At 49.1% G+C, this 14,912-nt stretch overlaps 1 protein-coding gene across 2 annotated transcripts in view; it reads right to left on the reverse strand.

Annotated features, from left to right (window-relative positions):
* Nucleotides 1–1,331: 1,331 nt before the first annotated feature.
* Nucleotides 1,332–14,912, reverse strand: part of LOC115099031 (protocadherin Fat 1-like) — a 54,512-nt gene continuing 40,931 nt past the window's right edge. Inside the window, exons 4-5 of one of the 2 annotated variants that reach the window (XM_029616283.1) lie at nt 4,795–4,854; nt 1,332–3,832 (exon numbers count right to left, since the gene is read on the reverse strand). In XM_029616283.1, the coding sequence (XP_029472143.1) occupies nt 3,527–3,832; nt 4,795–4,854 (366 nt within the window). In that variant the 3' untranslated portion in view covers nt 1,332–3,526. The remainder of the gene's footprint in view (nt 3,833–4,794; nt 4,855–14,912) is intronic. The other variant, XM_029616284.1, reaches the window with a different exon arrangement.

Consider the following 14,912-nt stretch of genomic DNA (forward strand, 5'->3'; position numbering starts at 1 on the left):
GCTTGACAGACACCGAGGCCTTCAAAAAGGTCTGTGATCTTCTTTTTGCAAATGATTCCAATAAATTCCTAAGAAATGACTAATTATTCACTCCTAGTGATACAGGTGATTATGTAAATATGAAACGCCGCATTGTCTGTATGGGACATCCCGTTCCTATCTGTTGAAAGCTCAAGTAAAGAAGTCATGGGAGAGGAGTTGGTGTTGGTTTAAGATGGGAACCTGAGCCAGAAGGGAAGACAACTGGGCAGGCTGGATGAGCCAACGGACCTTTATCTGCCATCTACTACGTTGCCAGTTTGCAGGGGACACTCTTCCCTCTGAGCCAGTACTGAACCAATGTCACTGTTCTACAGACAGAGCCTCATAAGAGCCAGAAATATCATCGCCCCTTGTCTAGTCCCCTATTATACACTGTACAGGCATTCAAAAATGTTAATTACTGCCTGGGATGCCTGCACGTTAATAAATGGAGAGCCTCTGACCATAATTAAGCAATTAATATTTGCAGAGACTGGGACTCACCATGCTTCTGTCAATCACAAATATCAGGACGTCACCATCTTTGTCCTGTGCCTGGACAGTGAATATCACAGAATCCACTTCAGCCAACTGGCCAGGAGAGAGGAGACAGAGATTACAGATACCCTCAATGTAACACAATATAGGACTGCCGGTCAGAGCAGAGGCAGGAGATGCAGGACTCAGACACAGGTTATGGATACCCTCAGTGTTACATGATATAGGACTGCCAGTCAGAGCATAGGGCAGGAGAGAGGAGATACAGGACACAGACACAGGTTATGGATACCCTCAATGTTACACAATATAGGACTGCCAGTCTGAGCACAGGGCAGGGGAGAGGAGATGCAGGACACAGACACAGGTTATGGATACCCTCAATGTTACATGATATAGGACTGCCGGTCAGAGCAGAGGCAGGAGATGCAGGACTCAGACACAGGTTATGGATACCCTCAATGTTACACAATATAGGACTGCCGGTCTGAGCACAGGGCAGGGGAGAGGAGATGCAGGACACAGACACAGGTTATGGATACCCTCAGTGTTACATGATATAGGACTGCCGGTCAGAGCACAGGGCAGGGGAGAGGAGATACAGGACACAGACACAGGTTATGGATACCCTCAATGTTACATGATATAGGACTGCCGGTCAGAGCACAGGGCAGGGGAGAGGAGATGCAGGACACAGACACAGGTTATGGATATCCTCAATGTTACATGATATAGGACTGCTGGTCAGAGCACAGGACAGGAGATGCAGGACACAGACACAGGTTATGGATATCCTCAATGTTACATGATATAGGACTGCTGGTCAGAGCACAGGGCAGGAGAGAGGAGACAGGGATTACAGATACCCTCAATGTTACATGATATACGACTGCCGGTCAGAGCACAGGGCAGGAGATGCAGGACTCAGACACAGGTTATGGATACCCTCAGTGTTACATGATATAGGACTGCCAGTCAGAACCCAGGGCAGGAGATGCAGGACACAGACACAGGTTATGGATATCCTCAATGTTACATGATATAGGACTGCCAGTCAGAACCCAGGGCAGGAGATGCAGGACACAGACACAGGTTATGGATATCCTCAATGTTACATGATATAGGACTGCCAGTCAGAACCCAGGGCAGGAGATGCAGGACACAGACACAGGTTATGGATATCCTCAATGTTACATGATATAGGACTGCCAGTCAGAACCCAGGGCAGGAGATGCAGGACACAGACACAGGTTATGGATATCCTCAGTGTTACATGATATAGGACTGCCGGTCAGAGCACAGGGCAGGAGATGCAGGACACAGACACAGGTTATGGATATCCTCAGTGTTACATGATATAGGACTGCTGGTCAGAGCACAGGGCAGGAGATGCAGGACACAGACACAGGTTATGGATATCCTCAGTGTTACATGATATAGGACTGCTGGTCAGAGCACAGGGCAGGAGATGCAGGACACAGACACAGGTTATGGATACCCTCAGTGTTACATGATATAGGACTGCCAGTCAGAGCACAGGGCAGGAGAGAGGAGATACAGGACTCAGACACAGGTTATGGATACCCTCAATGTAACACAATATAGGACTGCCAGTCAGAACCCAGGGCAGGAGATGCAGGACACAGACACAGGTTATGGATATCCTCAATGTTACATGATATAGGACTGCCAGTCAGAACCCAGGGCAGGAGATGCAGGACACAGACACAGGTTATGGATATCCTCAATGTTACATGATATAGGACTGCCAGTCAGAACCCAGGGCAGGAGATGCAGGACACAGACACAGGTTATGGATATCCTCAATGTTACATGATATAGGACTGCAGGTCAGAACCCAGGGCAGGAGATGCAGGACATAGACACAGGTTATGGATATCCTCAATGTTACATGATATAGGACTGCCAGTCAGAACCCAGGGCAGGAGATGCAGGACACAGACACAAGTTATGGATATCCTCAATGTTACATGATATAGGACTGCCGGTCAGAACCCAGGGCAGGAGATGCAGGACACAGACACAGGTTATGGATATCCTCAGTGTTACATGATATAGGACTGCTGGTCAGAGCACAGGGCAGGAGATGCAGGACACAGACACAGGTTATGGATATCCTCAGTGTTACATGATATAGGACTGCTGGTCAGAGCTCAGGGCAGGAGAGAGGAGATACCGGACTCAGACACAGGTTATGGATACCCTCAATGTAACACAATATAGGACTGCCAGTCAGAACTCAGGGCAGGAGATGCAGGAAACAGACACAGGTTATGGATATCCTCAATGTTACATGATATAGGACTGCTGGTCAGAGCAGAGGGCAGGAGATGCAGGACACAGACACAGGTTATGGATACCCTCAATGTAACACAATATAGGACTGCCAGTCAGAACCCAGGGCAGGAGATGCAGGACACAGACACAGGTTATGGATATCCTCAGTGTTACATGATATAGGACTGCTGGTCAGAGCACAGGGCAGGAGATGCAGGACACAGACACAGGTTATGGATATCCTCAGTGTTACATGATATAGGACTGCTGGTCAGAGCACAGGGCAGGAGATGCAGGACACAGACACAGGTTATGGATATCCTCAATGTAACACAATATAGGATTGCCGGTCAGAACCCAGGGCAGGAGATGCAGGACACAGACACAGGTTATGGATTTCCTCAATGTTACATGATAGAGGACTGCTGGTCAGAGCACAGGGCAGGAGATGCAGGACACAGACACAGGTTATGGATATCCTCAATGTTACATGATATAGGACTGCTGGTCAGAGCACAGGGCAGGAGATGCAGGACACAGACACAGGTTATGGATACCCTCAGTGTTACATGATAGAGGACTGCCGGTCAGAGCACAGACTAGTATTCTTGTTTCTTTTTTTTTTTTCCTCTCCTGTAATTTCATGTTATGCTTTGAAAGGGGAGGTGAAATTGAGCCGTCCATCTGAGAGACCAGTGCTGTTACACATTCAGACTCTACACGGTGGGCTGCAAAGTGAGAGGCGGATTCCAGGTTTCTCTGCCACTGCCCCCACGTCCCTGCAGGATAGGGAAGGAAGGGACGCTCCACAGAGATCACACAGCTTGCAGGTCATGAGGGATCCCAGCAGGGAACAGACCCCTCTCACAGTCACACGGAATCTCTCTCTGCTGTGTTGCCATCCTGCTTGGGGTAGTCTCACCTCACTAATATTCTGGGCCATGATGGACTTCTCCAGGAACATCGGCTTGTTGTCATTTTCATTCAGTACTTGAACGAGGATCCTGGACTGGACCTTGTGTGAGAAACGGGGAGATAAAAAGAAAAGAGAGGCAGAGAAACAGAAGTGCACATAAATATCTACTGTCTTAAAAGCCACAGTCAATGCTCCTCCACCATACCCTACAGCACCTCCTTCTGGGAGAGAGTGGGATTGCAGAAGCTGTGAGCTCCCCCCCCTCCTCCCCATAGCCAGCGCTCCTGCACCAGTCTCTCTAGTAACTCCTGCCGGGATAGACTGTGACTGCAGGAGGTTTCTCAGCGGAGTTTGATCCAGCTGTTTCCTCTGGCTTCCAGTTCAATCAGAACTTAACCTCTACTGGGACTTTCACCCACTTTTAATCTTCCTCCTTCCTGTCTAGCCCAGCCAAGCCGGTCCATGAGCAGGAGTGGCAGGCCCCCTCAGGAGCAAGGTACATGTGCACCCTCAGTCTGACCGTGGGATGGATGAGGCTCTCTCCACCTGCCGAAGCTGTACATGCCACCTCTGCAGCATCCAGAGCCCCAGCCAGCCCAAGAAGAAGATGCTGGACTTAGGAATCGAGCGCAAATTTCCCACGCGGCAGACCACACTGCCGATGTTCATCCATTAGGCAGGTCCCAGCTGTGGCACCACCAGTTCTGTTTCTCATTTTGTACATCAAGTGCTCCTGCTTCTTCTTTCCTTAACCATGGGCAGGAGAAGGGTCGGCCCCTGCCTTCTCTTTAAGTGTTGCATTTACACAATATTCACCAGAATGTAACATAGTAACATAGTAATGACGGCAGAAAAAGACCAAAATGGTACCTCTGTTCTGCCCAGCAAGCTTCCCAAGGCAGTCACTGCCGCTCCGTGCAGGTTACCCCCCATGTTTCTCTTAAGGGCAGTAACTGCCGCTCTGTGCTGGTTAGGCTTTTTTATTTATTCCCATCCTCTAGCCTTTTAGGGATCCACAGTGTTTATCCCATGCCCCTTTGGAAATAAGCAGAAGTTTATACCGTAGCAAAAGCTTCCTCAGAACAAGAGAGAGTGACCACAAACACCGGGGTTTCAAGAGCCTAGAAAACAAACACAGAATATAACATAGAAACTGTGCAGGGATCAGCCCTGCCCTGCAGGCATACACTACATTACTAAAGCATAACTTTACAGGGATCAGCCCTGTGCCACATTACTAAAGCATAACTTTACAAGGATCAAACTTGTGCCACATTACTAAAGCATAACTTTACAGGGATCATCCCTGTGCCACATTACTAAAGCAGAAACTTTACAGGGATCAGCCCCGTGCCACATTACTAAAGCAGATACTTTACAGGGATCAGCCCTGTGCCACATTACTAAAGCAGAAACTTTACAGGGATCAGTCCTGTGCCACATTACTAAAGCAGATACTTTACAGGGATCAGCCCTGTGCCACATTACTAAAGCATAACCTTACAGGGATCAGCCCTGTGCCACATTACTAAAGCAGAAACTTTACAGGGATCAGCCCTGTGCCACATTACTAAAGCAGATACTTTACAGGGATCAGTCCTGTGCCACATTACTAAAGCAGAAACTTTACAGGGATCAGTCCCGTGCCACATTACTAAAGCAGATACTTTACAGGGATCAGCCCCGTGCCACATTACTAAAGCAGAAACGTTACAGGGATCAGCCCCGTGCCACATTACTAAAGCAGATACTTTACAGGGATCAGCCCCGTGCCACATTACTAAAGCAGATACTTTACAGGGATCAGCCCCGTGCCACATTACTAAAGCAGATACTTTACAGGGATCAGCCCTGTGCCACATTACTAAAGCAGAAACCTTATAGGGATCAGCCCTGTGCCACATTACTAAAGCAGAAACGTTACAGGGATCAGCCCTGTGCCACATTACTAAAGCAGATACTTTACAGGGATCAGCCCCGTGCCACACTACTAAAGCAGATACTTTACAGGGATCAGTCCTGTGCCACATTACTAAAGCAGATACTTTACAGGGATCAGCCCTGTGCCACATTACTAAAGCATAACCTTACAGGGATTAGCCCTGTGCCACATTACTAAAGCAGAAACTTTACAGGGATCAGCCCTGTGCCACATTACTAAAGCATAACCTTACAGGGATCAGCCCTGTGCCACATTACTAAAGCAGAAACTTTACAGGGATCAGCCCTGTGCCACATTACTAAAGCAGATACTTTACAGGGATCAGTCCTGTGCCACATTACTAAAGCAGATACTTTACAGGGATCAGCCCTGTGCCACATTACTAAAGCAGAAACCTTATAGGGATCAGCCCTGTGCCACATTACTAAAGCAGATACTTTACAGGGATCAGCCCTGTGCCACATTACTAAAGCAGAAACCTTATAGGGATCAGCCCTGTGCCACATTACTAAAGCAGATACTTTACAGGGATCAGCCCTGTGCCACATTACTAAAGCAGAAACTTTACAGGGATCAACCCTGTGCCACATTACTAAAGCAGATACTTTACAGGGATCAGTCCTGTGCCACATTACTAAAGCAGATACTTTACAGGGATCAGTCCTGTGCCACATTACGAAAGCAGATACTTTACAGGGATCAGCCCTGTTCCACATTACTAAAGCAGAAACTTTACAGGGATCAGCCCTGTGCCACATTACTAAAGCATAACTTTACAGGGATCAGCCCTGTGCCACATTACTAAAGCAGAAACCTTACAGGGATCAGCCCTGTGCCACATTACTAAAGCAGAAACCTTATAGGGATCAGCCCTGTGCCACATTACTAAAGCAGAAACTTTACAGGGATCAGCCCTGTGCCACATTACTAAAGCAGATACTTTACAGGGATCAGTCCTGTGCCACATTACTAAAGCAGATACTTTACAGGGATCAGCCCTGTGCCACATTACTAAAGCAGAAACCTTATAGGGATCAGCCCTGTGCCACATTACTAAAGCAGAAACGTTACAGGGATCAGCCCTGTGCCACATTACTAAAGCAGATACTTTACAGGGATCAGCCCCGTGCCACACTACTAAAGCAGATACTTTACAGGGATCAGTCCTGTGCCACATTACTAAAGCAGATACTTTACAGGGATCAGCCCTGTGCCACATTACTAAAGCATAACCTTACAGGGATTAGCCCTGTGCCACATTACTAAAGCAGAAACTTTACAGGGATCAGCCCTGTGCCACATTACTAAAGCATAACCTTACAGGGATCAGCCCTGTGCCACATTACTAAAGCAGAAACTTTACAGGGATCAGCCCTGTGCCACATTACTAAAGCAGATACTTTACAGGGATCAGTCCTGTGCCACATTACTAAAGCAGATACTTTACAGGGATCAGCCCTGTGCCACATTACTAAAGCAGAAACCTTATAGGGATCAGCCCTGTGCCACATTACTAAAGCAGATACTTTACAGGGATCAGCCCTGTGCCACATTACTAAAGCAGAAACCTTATAGGGATCAGCCCTGTGCCACATTACTAAAGCAGATACTTTACAGGGATCAGCCCTGTGCCACATTACTAAAGCAGAAACTTTACAGGGATCAGCCCTGTGCCACATTACTAAAGCAGATACTTTACAGGGATCAGCCCTGTTCCACATTACTAAAGCAGATACTTTACAGGGATCAGTCCTGTGCCACATTACTAAAGCAGATACTTTACAGGGATCAGTCCTGTGCCACATTACGAAAGCAGATACTTTACAGGGATCAGCCCTGTTCCACATTACTAAAGCAGAAACTTTACAGGGATCAGCCCTGTGCCACATTACTAAAGCATAACTTTACAGGGATCAGCCCTGTGCCACATTACTAAAGCAGAAACCTTACAGGGATCAGCCCTGTGCCACATTACTAAAGCAGAAACCTTATAGGGATCAGCCCTGTGCCACATTACTAAAGCAGAAACTTTACAGGGATCAGCCCTGTGCCACATTACTAAAGCAGATACTTTACAGGGATCAGTCCTGTGCCACATTACTAAAGCAGATACTTTACAGGGATCAGCCCTGTGCCACATTACTAAAGCAGAAACCTTACAGGGATCAGCCCTGTGCCACATTACTAAAGCAGATACTTTACAGGGATCAGTCCTGTGCCACATTACTAAAGCAGAAACCTTACAGGGATCAACCTTGTGCCACATTACTAAAGCATAACTTTACAGGGATCATCCCTGTGCCACATTACTAAAGCAGATACTTTACAGGGATCAGCCCTGTGCCACATTACTAAAGCAGATACTTTACAGGGATCAGTCCTGTGCCACATTACTAAAGCAGAAACCTTACAGGGATCAGCCCTGTGCCACATTACTAAAGCAGATACTTTACAGGGTTCACCTTGTGCCACATTACTAAAGCAGAAACTTTACAGGGATCAGCCCTGTGCCACATTACTAAAGCAGATACTTTACAGGGATCAGTCCTGTGCCACATTACTAAAGCAGAAACTTTACAGGGATCAGTCCTGTGCCACATTACTAAAGCAGATACTTTACAGGGATCAGCCCTGTGCCACATTACTAAAGCAGATACTTTACAGGGATCAGTCCTGTGCCACATTACTAAAGCAGATACTTTACAGGGATCAGCCCTGTGCCACATTACTAAAGCAGAAACTTTACAGGGATCAGTCCTGTGCCACATTACTAAAGCAGATACTTTACAGGGATCAGCCCTGTGCCACATTACTAAAGCAGAAACCTTATAGGGATCAGCCCTGTGCCACATTACTAAAGCAGATACTTTACAGGGATCAGCTTTGTGCCACATTCAGAGTTGTACTAAGGGGAGGGGAGGGCGAGGAGGGCGGTCCGGCCTGGGTGAAGACAAGGGGGTGCCAGCGACCAATCGAGCGCTGTGAATAGTGCCTTTGTGCAGCCACAGAGAGAAACGGAAGCCTGTGTTGAGCGAGTTGGGCGCATGCTTCTCACCTGTGCTGTCTCCGCTTGCAGAGCTTTTGGTTACCGGCCCGGGCTCCTCTGAGGCTGCTGCTGCTGCTGTTGTGCCGATTTGCAGATGGTGCTGCAGGTAGCCGCCCGCTGAAGCTTTGGCGGTGAGTCAGTGGAACGACGAACAAGGGTTCCTTCCGTGATCCGCAGGGGCGGATTGGCCTACCGGGGCTTCGGGCATGCGCTGCGGGGGCAGTCACGTGGTCAGAGCGTTGCTTGCTGGAGGCTTCTTCCGGCCCTTGCGGAGGAACGAATGAGTGCTGCAGGAAAATGAGAGCCATGGCGGCAGCAACGAGAAGATAAGGGTCCCGGTTGCAGCAGGAGACGGAAATTAGGGCCGGGGTGGCAGCAGCAGGCCACGAATATTAGGGTTACGTCGGCTGCAGGATTATGAAAATGAGGACCGTGTCGGCGGGGAGTGCGGTGAGATGAGGGCCAGGCTGCGTCGGAGGGGGTTGCGGTGAGATGAGGGCCGGGCTGCGTCGGAGGGGGTTGCGGTGAGATGAGGGCCGGGCTGCGTCGGAGGGGGTTGCGGTGAGATGAGGGCCGGGCTGCGTCGGCATGGAGTGCAGCGAGATGCAGGCTGCAGCAAGAGCGTAAGGGTCCGGTCAATTGAAATGACAGTGGCAGCGGGAAGATTAGGGGAGAGGAGGAAAGCCGACAGCAAGAGCTAGAGTTTACAGAACTGAGACTGCTGGATTAGGGGGCACTGTTGGAAACAGGATACTGAGCTAGATGGACCTTTGGCGTGCTGCAATATGGCAAGTCTTATGCACTTATGTTCCACGCATAACCAAGATGTGTGTGCACTAGTATCTTATCATGTAGTACAGCTTTCGTTATCTGGAGATATTTCCAAAATCACATAGAAATGACGGCAGAAGAAGACCAATCGGCCCATCCAGTCTGCCCAGCAAGCCTCACACATTTTTTCTCTCATTCTTATCTGTTTCTCTTAGCTCCTTGTTCTATTCCCCTTCCACCCCCACCATTAATGTAGAGAGCAGTGATGGAGCTGCTTCCAAGTGAAATATCAAGCTTGATTAGTTAGGGTGGTAGCAACCGCCGCAATAACAGGTCTATCCAGTACCGAGCGGTAGGTGAGCTGCGTTAGTGCCCGGCGCACCCGCGGTTGCCGCACGCACAGTGCAGCACGCACAGTGCAGCTCGATCCTGAACTATAATTTCATGCAAATGTAAACCGCGTCTAAGAAGGGTCCGTGAAGCGTTAGGCCTGCGCAACCCATTTTACTGGATAGAGCGCCTATACAGTATCCTGGGTGCGCGGGCCTAACGCTTCACGCCACGCTGGTATCTGTCATTTCAAATGTCATTTGAAATGACAGATACCAGGAAGTCGGGACTGCCAGTCCCCCCTCCCCTCCTCCCGAAGCAGGGCGCGAAAAGCAGCCTTGCTCCGGGAGGAGGGGAGAAGGGATTGGCAGTACGAAGCGGCGAAGCGACTTACTTTTTGCAGCCCCCTCCGGACATCGGACGACCTCTCCTGCCTCCAGCTGCTCGCGAAGATGGACGCCTGCAAAAAGTAAGTTGCTTCGCCGCTTCACACTGTCAGTGTCCCTTCTTCCCTCCTCCCGGAGTTAGGATGCTTTTCGCGCCCTGCTTCGGGAGGAGGGAAGAAGAGACACTGACAGTGTGAAGCGGCGAAGCAACTTACTTTTTGCAGCCCCCATCGGACCTCTCCTGCCTCCCGCTGCGCGACTTACTTTTTTTTGCAGCCCTCCGGCCATCAGCAGGAACGGATCGTGGCTCCCCTGCCTCCCGGCAAAGATGGACGCCTGCACGGGGGAAAGCGGCCCCTGTGTGTGCAATTGGTCGCTCAAGACGTGACGTCATGACGTTTGGCGTCACGGCATGTGAAGTATGCATTGAAAGCCACATTAACTATCAACAAATATTGAATAAGCCTAATAATTGGTAATACCTATAGCCTATGAACTCTCCATTAATTTTACATACTCTTACCCACCCCTGGTTTTTTTGTTTTTTTTAATTTGGAGATGGCAGCCCTCCATCCTTCCGCTCCGTGAAGGTGGAACACCAACCACTGGCCACTGGCATCCCGCTCCGTGAATGCCTCTGTGGCTACTGCCGCTCTGTGCAGGGTTTTGCTGTCTCCTCTTTATACACTATATATACTAGAAAGGAATGAAGTCAGGAGCTGAACATGCGGGAATTCTGAAATAATTCTTTGACTGCATTCCAAGGTGGACTATTTTATTTTTCCTGGCTGATATCTGCTAGGATGTTTGAGATCAATGCAGAGCATTTATGCGCTAAAGAAACCTAAATCTGGCCTACCAATTGTGCATTTTGCTGTCTTTTCGGCTTGTAGTTGACACTTACCAGAAGCCACAGTTGAAACTGAAGCCCTGATGCTTGGTAGTAACAAAAACCTTTAAAAAGAAATCTGCTTTTTAGAAATCAGGAAAATGCATGTTTGGAAGGCGATCTGCTAAATAGTTTGCAGCCCCGAAAGTCACTTGCTCTCTGTGTTCAGCACTGATGTCCTGTCAAGCAGTTTGCCCATGCTAGTCCCTCTATTTCTATAGCATTTTTCTGTAACTTGTATATTATTTATACTATTTATTTGTTTGTGTCTTCATTTTATACTCCTCCTGAGAACACCCTGAACATAAGAAATGCCATGCTGGTTCAGACCAAGGTCCATTGAGCTCAGCATCCTGTCTCTGACAGGTCATAAGTACCTAGAGGATCCCATAAAAGAATCACAACAAGGGGAGGAAGGCTGTTTGGGCTAAATCCCCATCCTCGCCGATGCCTGGAGAGAGGTGGCGAGGCCTTTCCCCCCAGTCGGGCCCTGTTGACGTCATCCAAGAGCACCCGGATCACCTGTAAATTTCAGGGCTCTGTGGCGTGCAGCCGAAGCCACGCGCCTAAGGGATGCACCCCTGGGTGTGAAATGGGGAGGAAAAGAAAGTCTAAAGCCCTGTACCTGCTCTCCTGTTCCTTCCTAGTCAGTAACTCAGGGACCCATAGTTGACTACATCATTCGTACCGGTGAGTCATCCAATAGAGAGAGTGTGGGTGAGAATTCATCCTCTGGAATATCCTTAAGTCCCAGGACCCTGCTGTAGTGTCTTTTCCTGAAGACTTGACGGTGCTTGGGAACATTTCTGACACTCCAGTGGTAGTCACCCGTCCTCAGCTGGTTCCAGGGATCTCTGGGATGGAAAACCAGCCGAAGCTTAGTTCCCCGGTATTGGTGGCTCTGGGGGTTAACACCTCATTTGTTCCTCTTCCTTCCATAATTCCTCCTTTGTGTGGAGTGGAGTAGCTGAAGGACCTGAAGAACCAGTTAATGTTTACTCTCTTGGATGTGTGCAGATACAAATTTATATAGCTCAATGTCCCGGATTCATACTTTCTCAACAGAAACGAGAGTTAAGATGGAGGATCCAGATAATAGGATTAAAAGTGTAGAGGGTTCTATTTCCACAATGAATTAAAGGGCACTCAACGGCACTAGGCGCGCCCTTTGCTCCTTGCTCCTCGCTGTCCAGGTCGGCCCTCCCCGTGCTCTCGGCGCCGACCCGTCGGGGTCAGGGGAGGTGGACCTGAGGCAGGCAAAGGCGGCCCGCTCCCAACACAACTGGAGCCCACCCCAAACCGGACTGAGGCGAAGAAGATAAGAGAGAGAAAGAAAGAGAGCGGTAAGCCTGCCCACCTCGGCCCAACGTCACACAGGCGCCCCGGAGCCCTTTAAAGGGCACTCGACGACGTTAGGCGCGCCCTTTGCTCCTTGTTCCTCGCCATCCAGGTCGGCCCTCCCCGTGCTCTCGGCGCTGACCCGTCGGGGTCAGGGGAGGTGGACCTGAGGCAGGCGAAGGCGGCCTGCTCCCAACGCGACTGGAGCCCACCCCGAACTGGACTGAGGCGAAGAAGATAAGAGAGAGAAAGAAAGAGAGCGGTAAGCCCGCCCACTTCGGCCCGATGTCACACAGGCGCCCTGGAGCCCTTTAAAGGGCACACGACGGTGCTAGGTGTCGCGCACCTAAGGAGCGCGAAAAAGGGGCCTGCCCCTTTGTGAGCCTCTTCGTGCACACCGGAACGACACCTAGCAAGGCACCCATCCTCCCAACCCTCCAGCACATGGAAGCTCTCTCATACCTCAACCACTCCCTAACTCTCCAGCAGACAGATACTCACTCTTAACTCATCCTCATCCAGCTCTCCAGGACCCTCACTCGAACTCCAATCCACTCCCCCACTCTCCAACAGACGGACGCTCAACTCACCATCAAACAGACGCTCACTCAACACTCATCCTCCTCACTCAGCAGACGGACGCTCACTCTTCACTCATCCACATCCGCTCTCCAGAACCCGGACTCTCTCCCTGACTTCAGCCACTCCTCAACTCTCCAACAGACGGACGCTCACTCTTCACTCATCCTCTTCCAGCTCACCAGGACCCTCACTCGAACTCCAATCCACTCCCCCACTCTCCAACAGATGGACGCTCACTCAAAGCTCGCCCAGCCCCTGAACACAAGAGGAACATGACACAAGGCTACCCAATCCCTATCCTTCACCACAGCGCTCTTACCAAGGAAAAATCACTCACGCAACTCCGGACCCACGGTACTAGATCTCTCATCCCAATCATGATCTCCCCCTTTACTCAACTTCTTGGTCTTGCACTATTTTCAGTGTCTCTATTCAATGCACAATCTCTCACAAAGAAATCACATATTCTAAATGATTATCTCCTCGACTCAAAACCAGACATCTGCGCTATAACTGAAACCTGGCTTAAATCGACAGACATAGCCCTGATAAACCAACTACCTACACATCTTTACGACTTCTTCTCTCTTCCGAGACAAAAAAAAAAGAGGCGGCGGCCTGCTCTTAGCAGCCAAAAAAGAACTTAGGCTAACATTACAACCAGCCAAGTCTGCTTCTAAATTAGAATTAGGCCTGTTTAAATCTGACCAGCTTCAAATCCTCCTCATTTATGCCCCGCCTGGTCTCCTGGACACCGATGCCTCCCCCATAGTAGAAATCATAGCCAAATATATTAACCTAGACGCCCCCGCTATGATCTTAGGGGACTTCAACCTCCACGTCGATTCAATCCCTCTCTCTACCAACTGCGAAGCATTCCTCACCTCCCTCAAGGCTATGGGCTTCAAACAAATTATCAACAAGCCCATCCATAAATCAGGTCATACCCTAGACCTCATCTTCATAAACTTCAGCTTCTCACCTTCTACCCCCCCCCTCCCCGGAATGCACACCAGTCCCCTGGTCGGACCATTCATTGATCTCCATCACCCTCATGAGAAAGGAAAATCCCAACGCTCACCCCACTCAATCTACATTTCACTACAGGAGATCTTGCTCCCCTGAGGTCCTCAGTGAGCACCTAACAAAGGAACTTCCCAACCTAGATGTCTCAAACCCCAACTCGGCTCTCCTCCCATGGCACAGTATCACAGAATCAATAGCAAAAAAAGTATGCCCTCTTGCAACCAAAAAAATCAGTCAGACCCCTAACAGGAAACAACCATGGTTCTCCGATGAACTCAGAAAACTTAAACAAAACCTCAGACAGAGAGAGAACAAATGGCATAAGACCCCCATGCCCGAGCACACTAGCCACCTACAAATCAGCCCTACACTTTTACAGAAATGCCACTCTTCGAGCAAAAAAAGATTTCTACGCTCACAGAATCCACGACCTCATCTTTGACCCCAAGGCTCTATTCTCCTATGTATCGGATCTCACAAAAACCACCACCCCGTCCTTCCCGGACGATCAGGCACAATCAAAGGCAAATGAACTGGCAATCTTTTTCCAGAGCAAAATATCTAACCTATTAACACTCCTGCCCCCCAACTCTACCACTACTCCCATCTCCATCTCTCCCTCACCAAACACCGGAACATTACTGGAATCATTTGAACCTACATCCGCTCTAGAGAGAGAATCTTTAATGAAGAAAATGAAACCCTCATATCACCCCCTCAACCAAATCCCAACTAAACTACTCCTATCTGTGCCAGACACCATTTCCAAATACCTAGCAGATATCATAAACTGCTCACTATCTCAAGGTATCTTCCCTGACATCCTAAAAATCGCCACTCTCAAACCCCTTCTCAAGAAACCAAACCTA

Source organism: Rhinatrema bivittatum, chromosome 9, assembly GCF_901001135.1.
Source record: "Rhinatrema bivittatum chromosome 9, aRhiBiv1.1, whole genome shotgun sequence".
NCBI classification, from domain to species: domain Eukaryota; kingdom Metazoa; phylum Chordata; class Amphibia; order Gymnophiona; family Rhinatrematidae; genus Rhinatrema; species Rhinatrema bivittatum.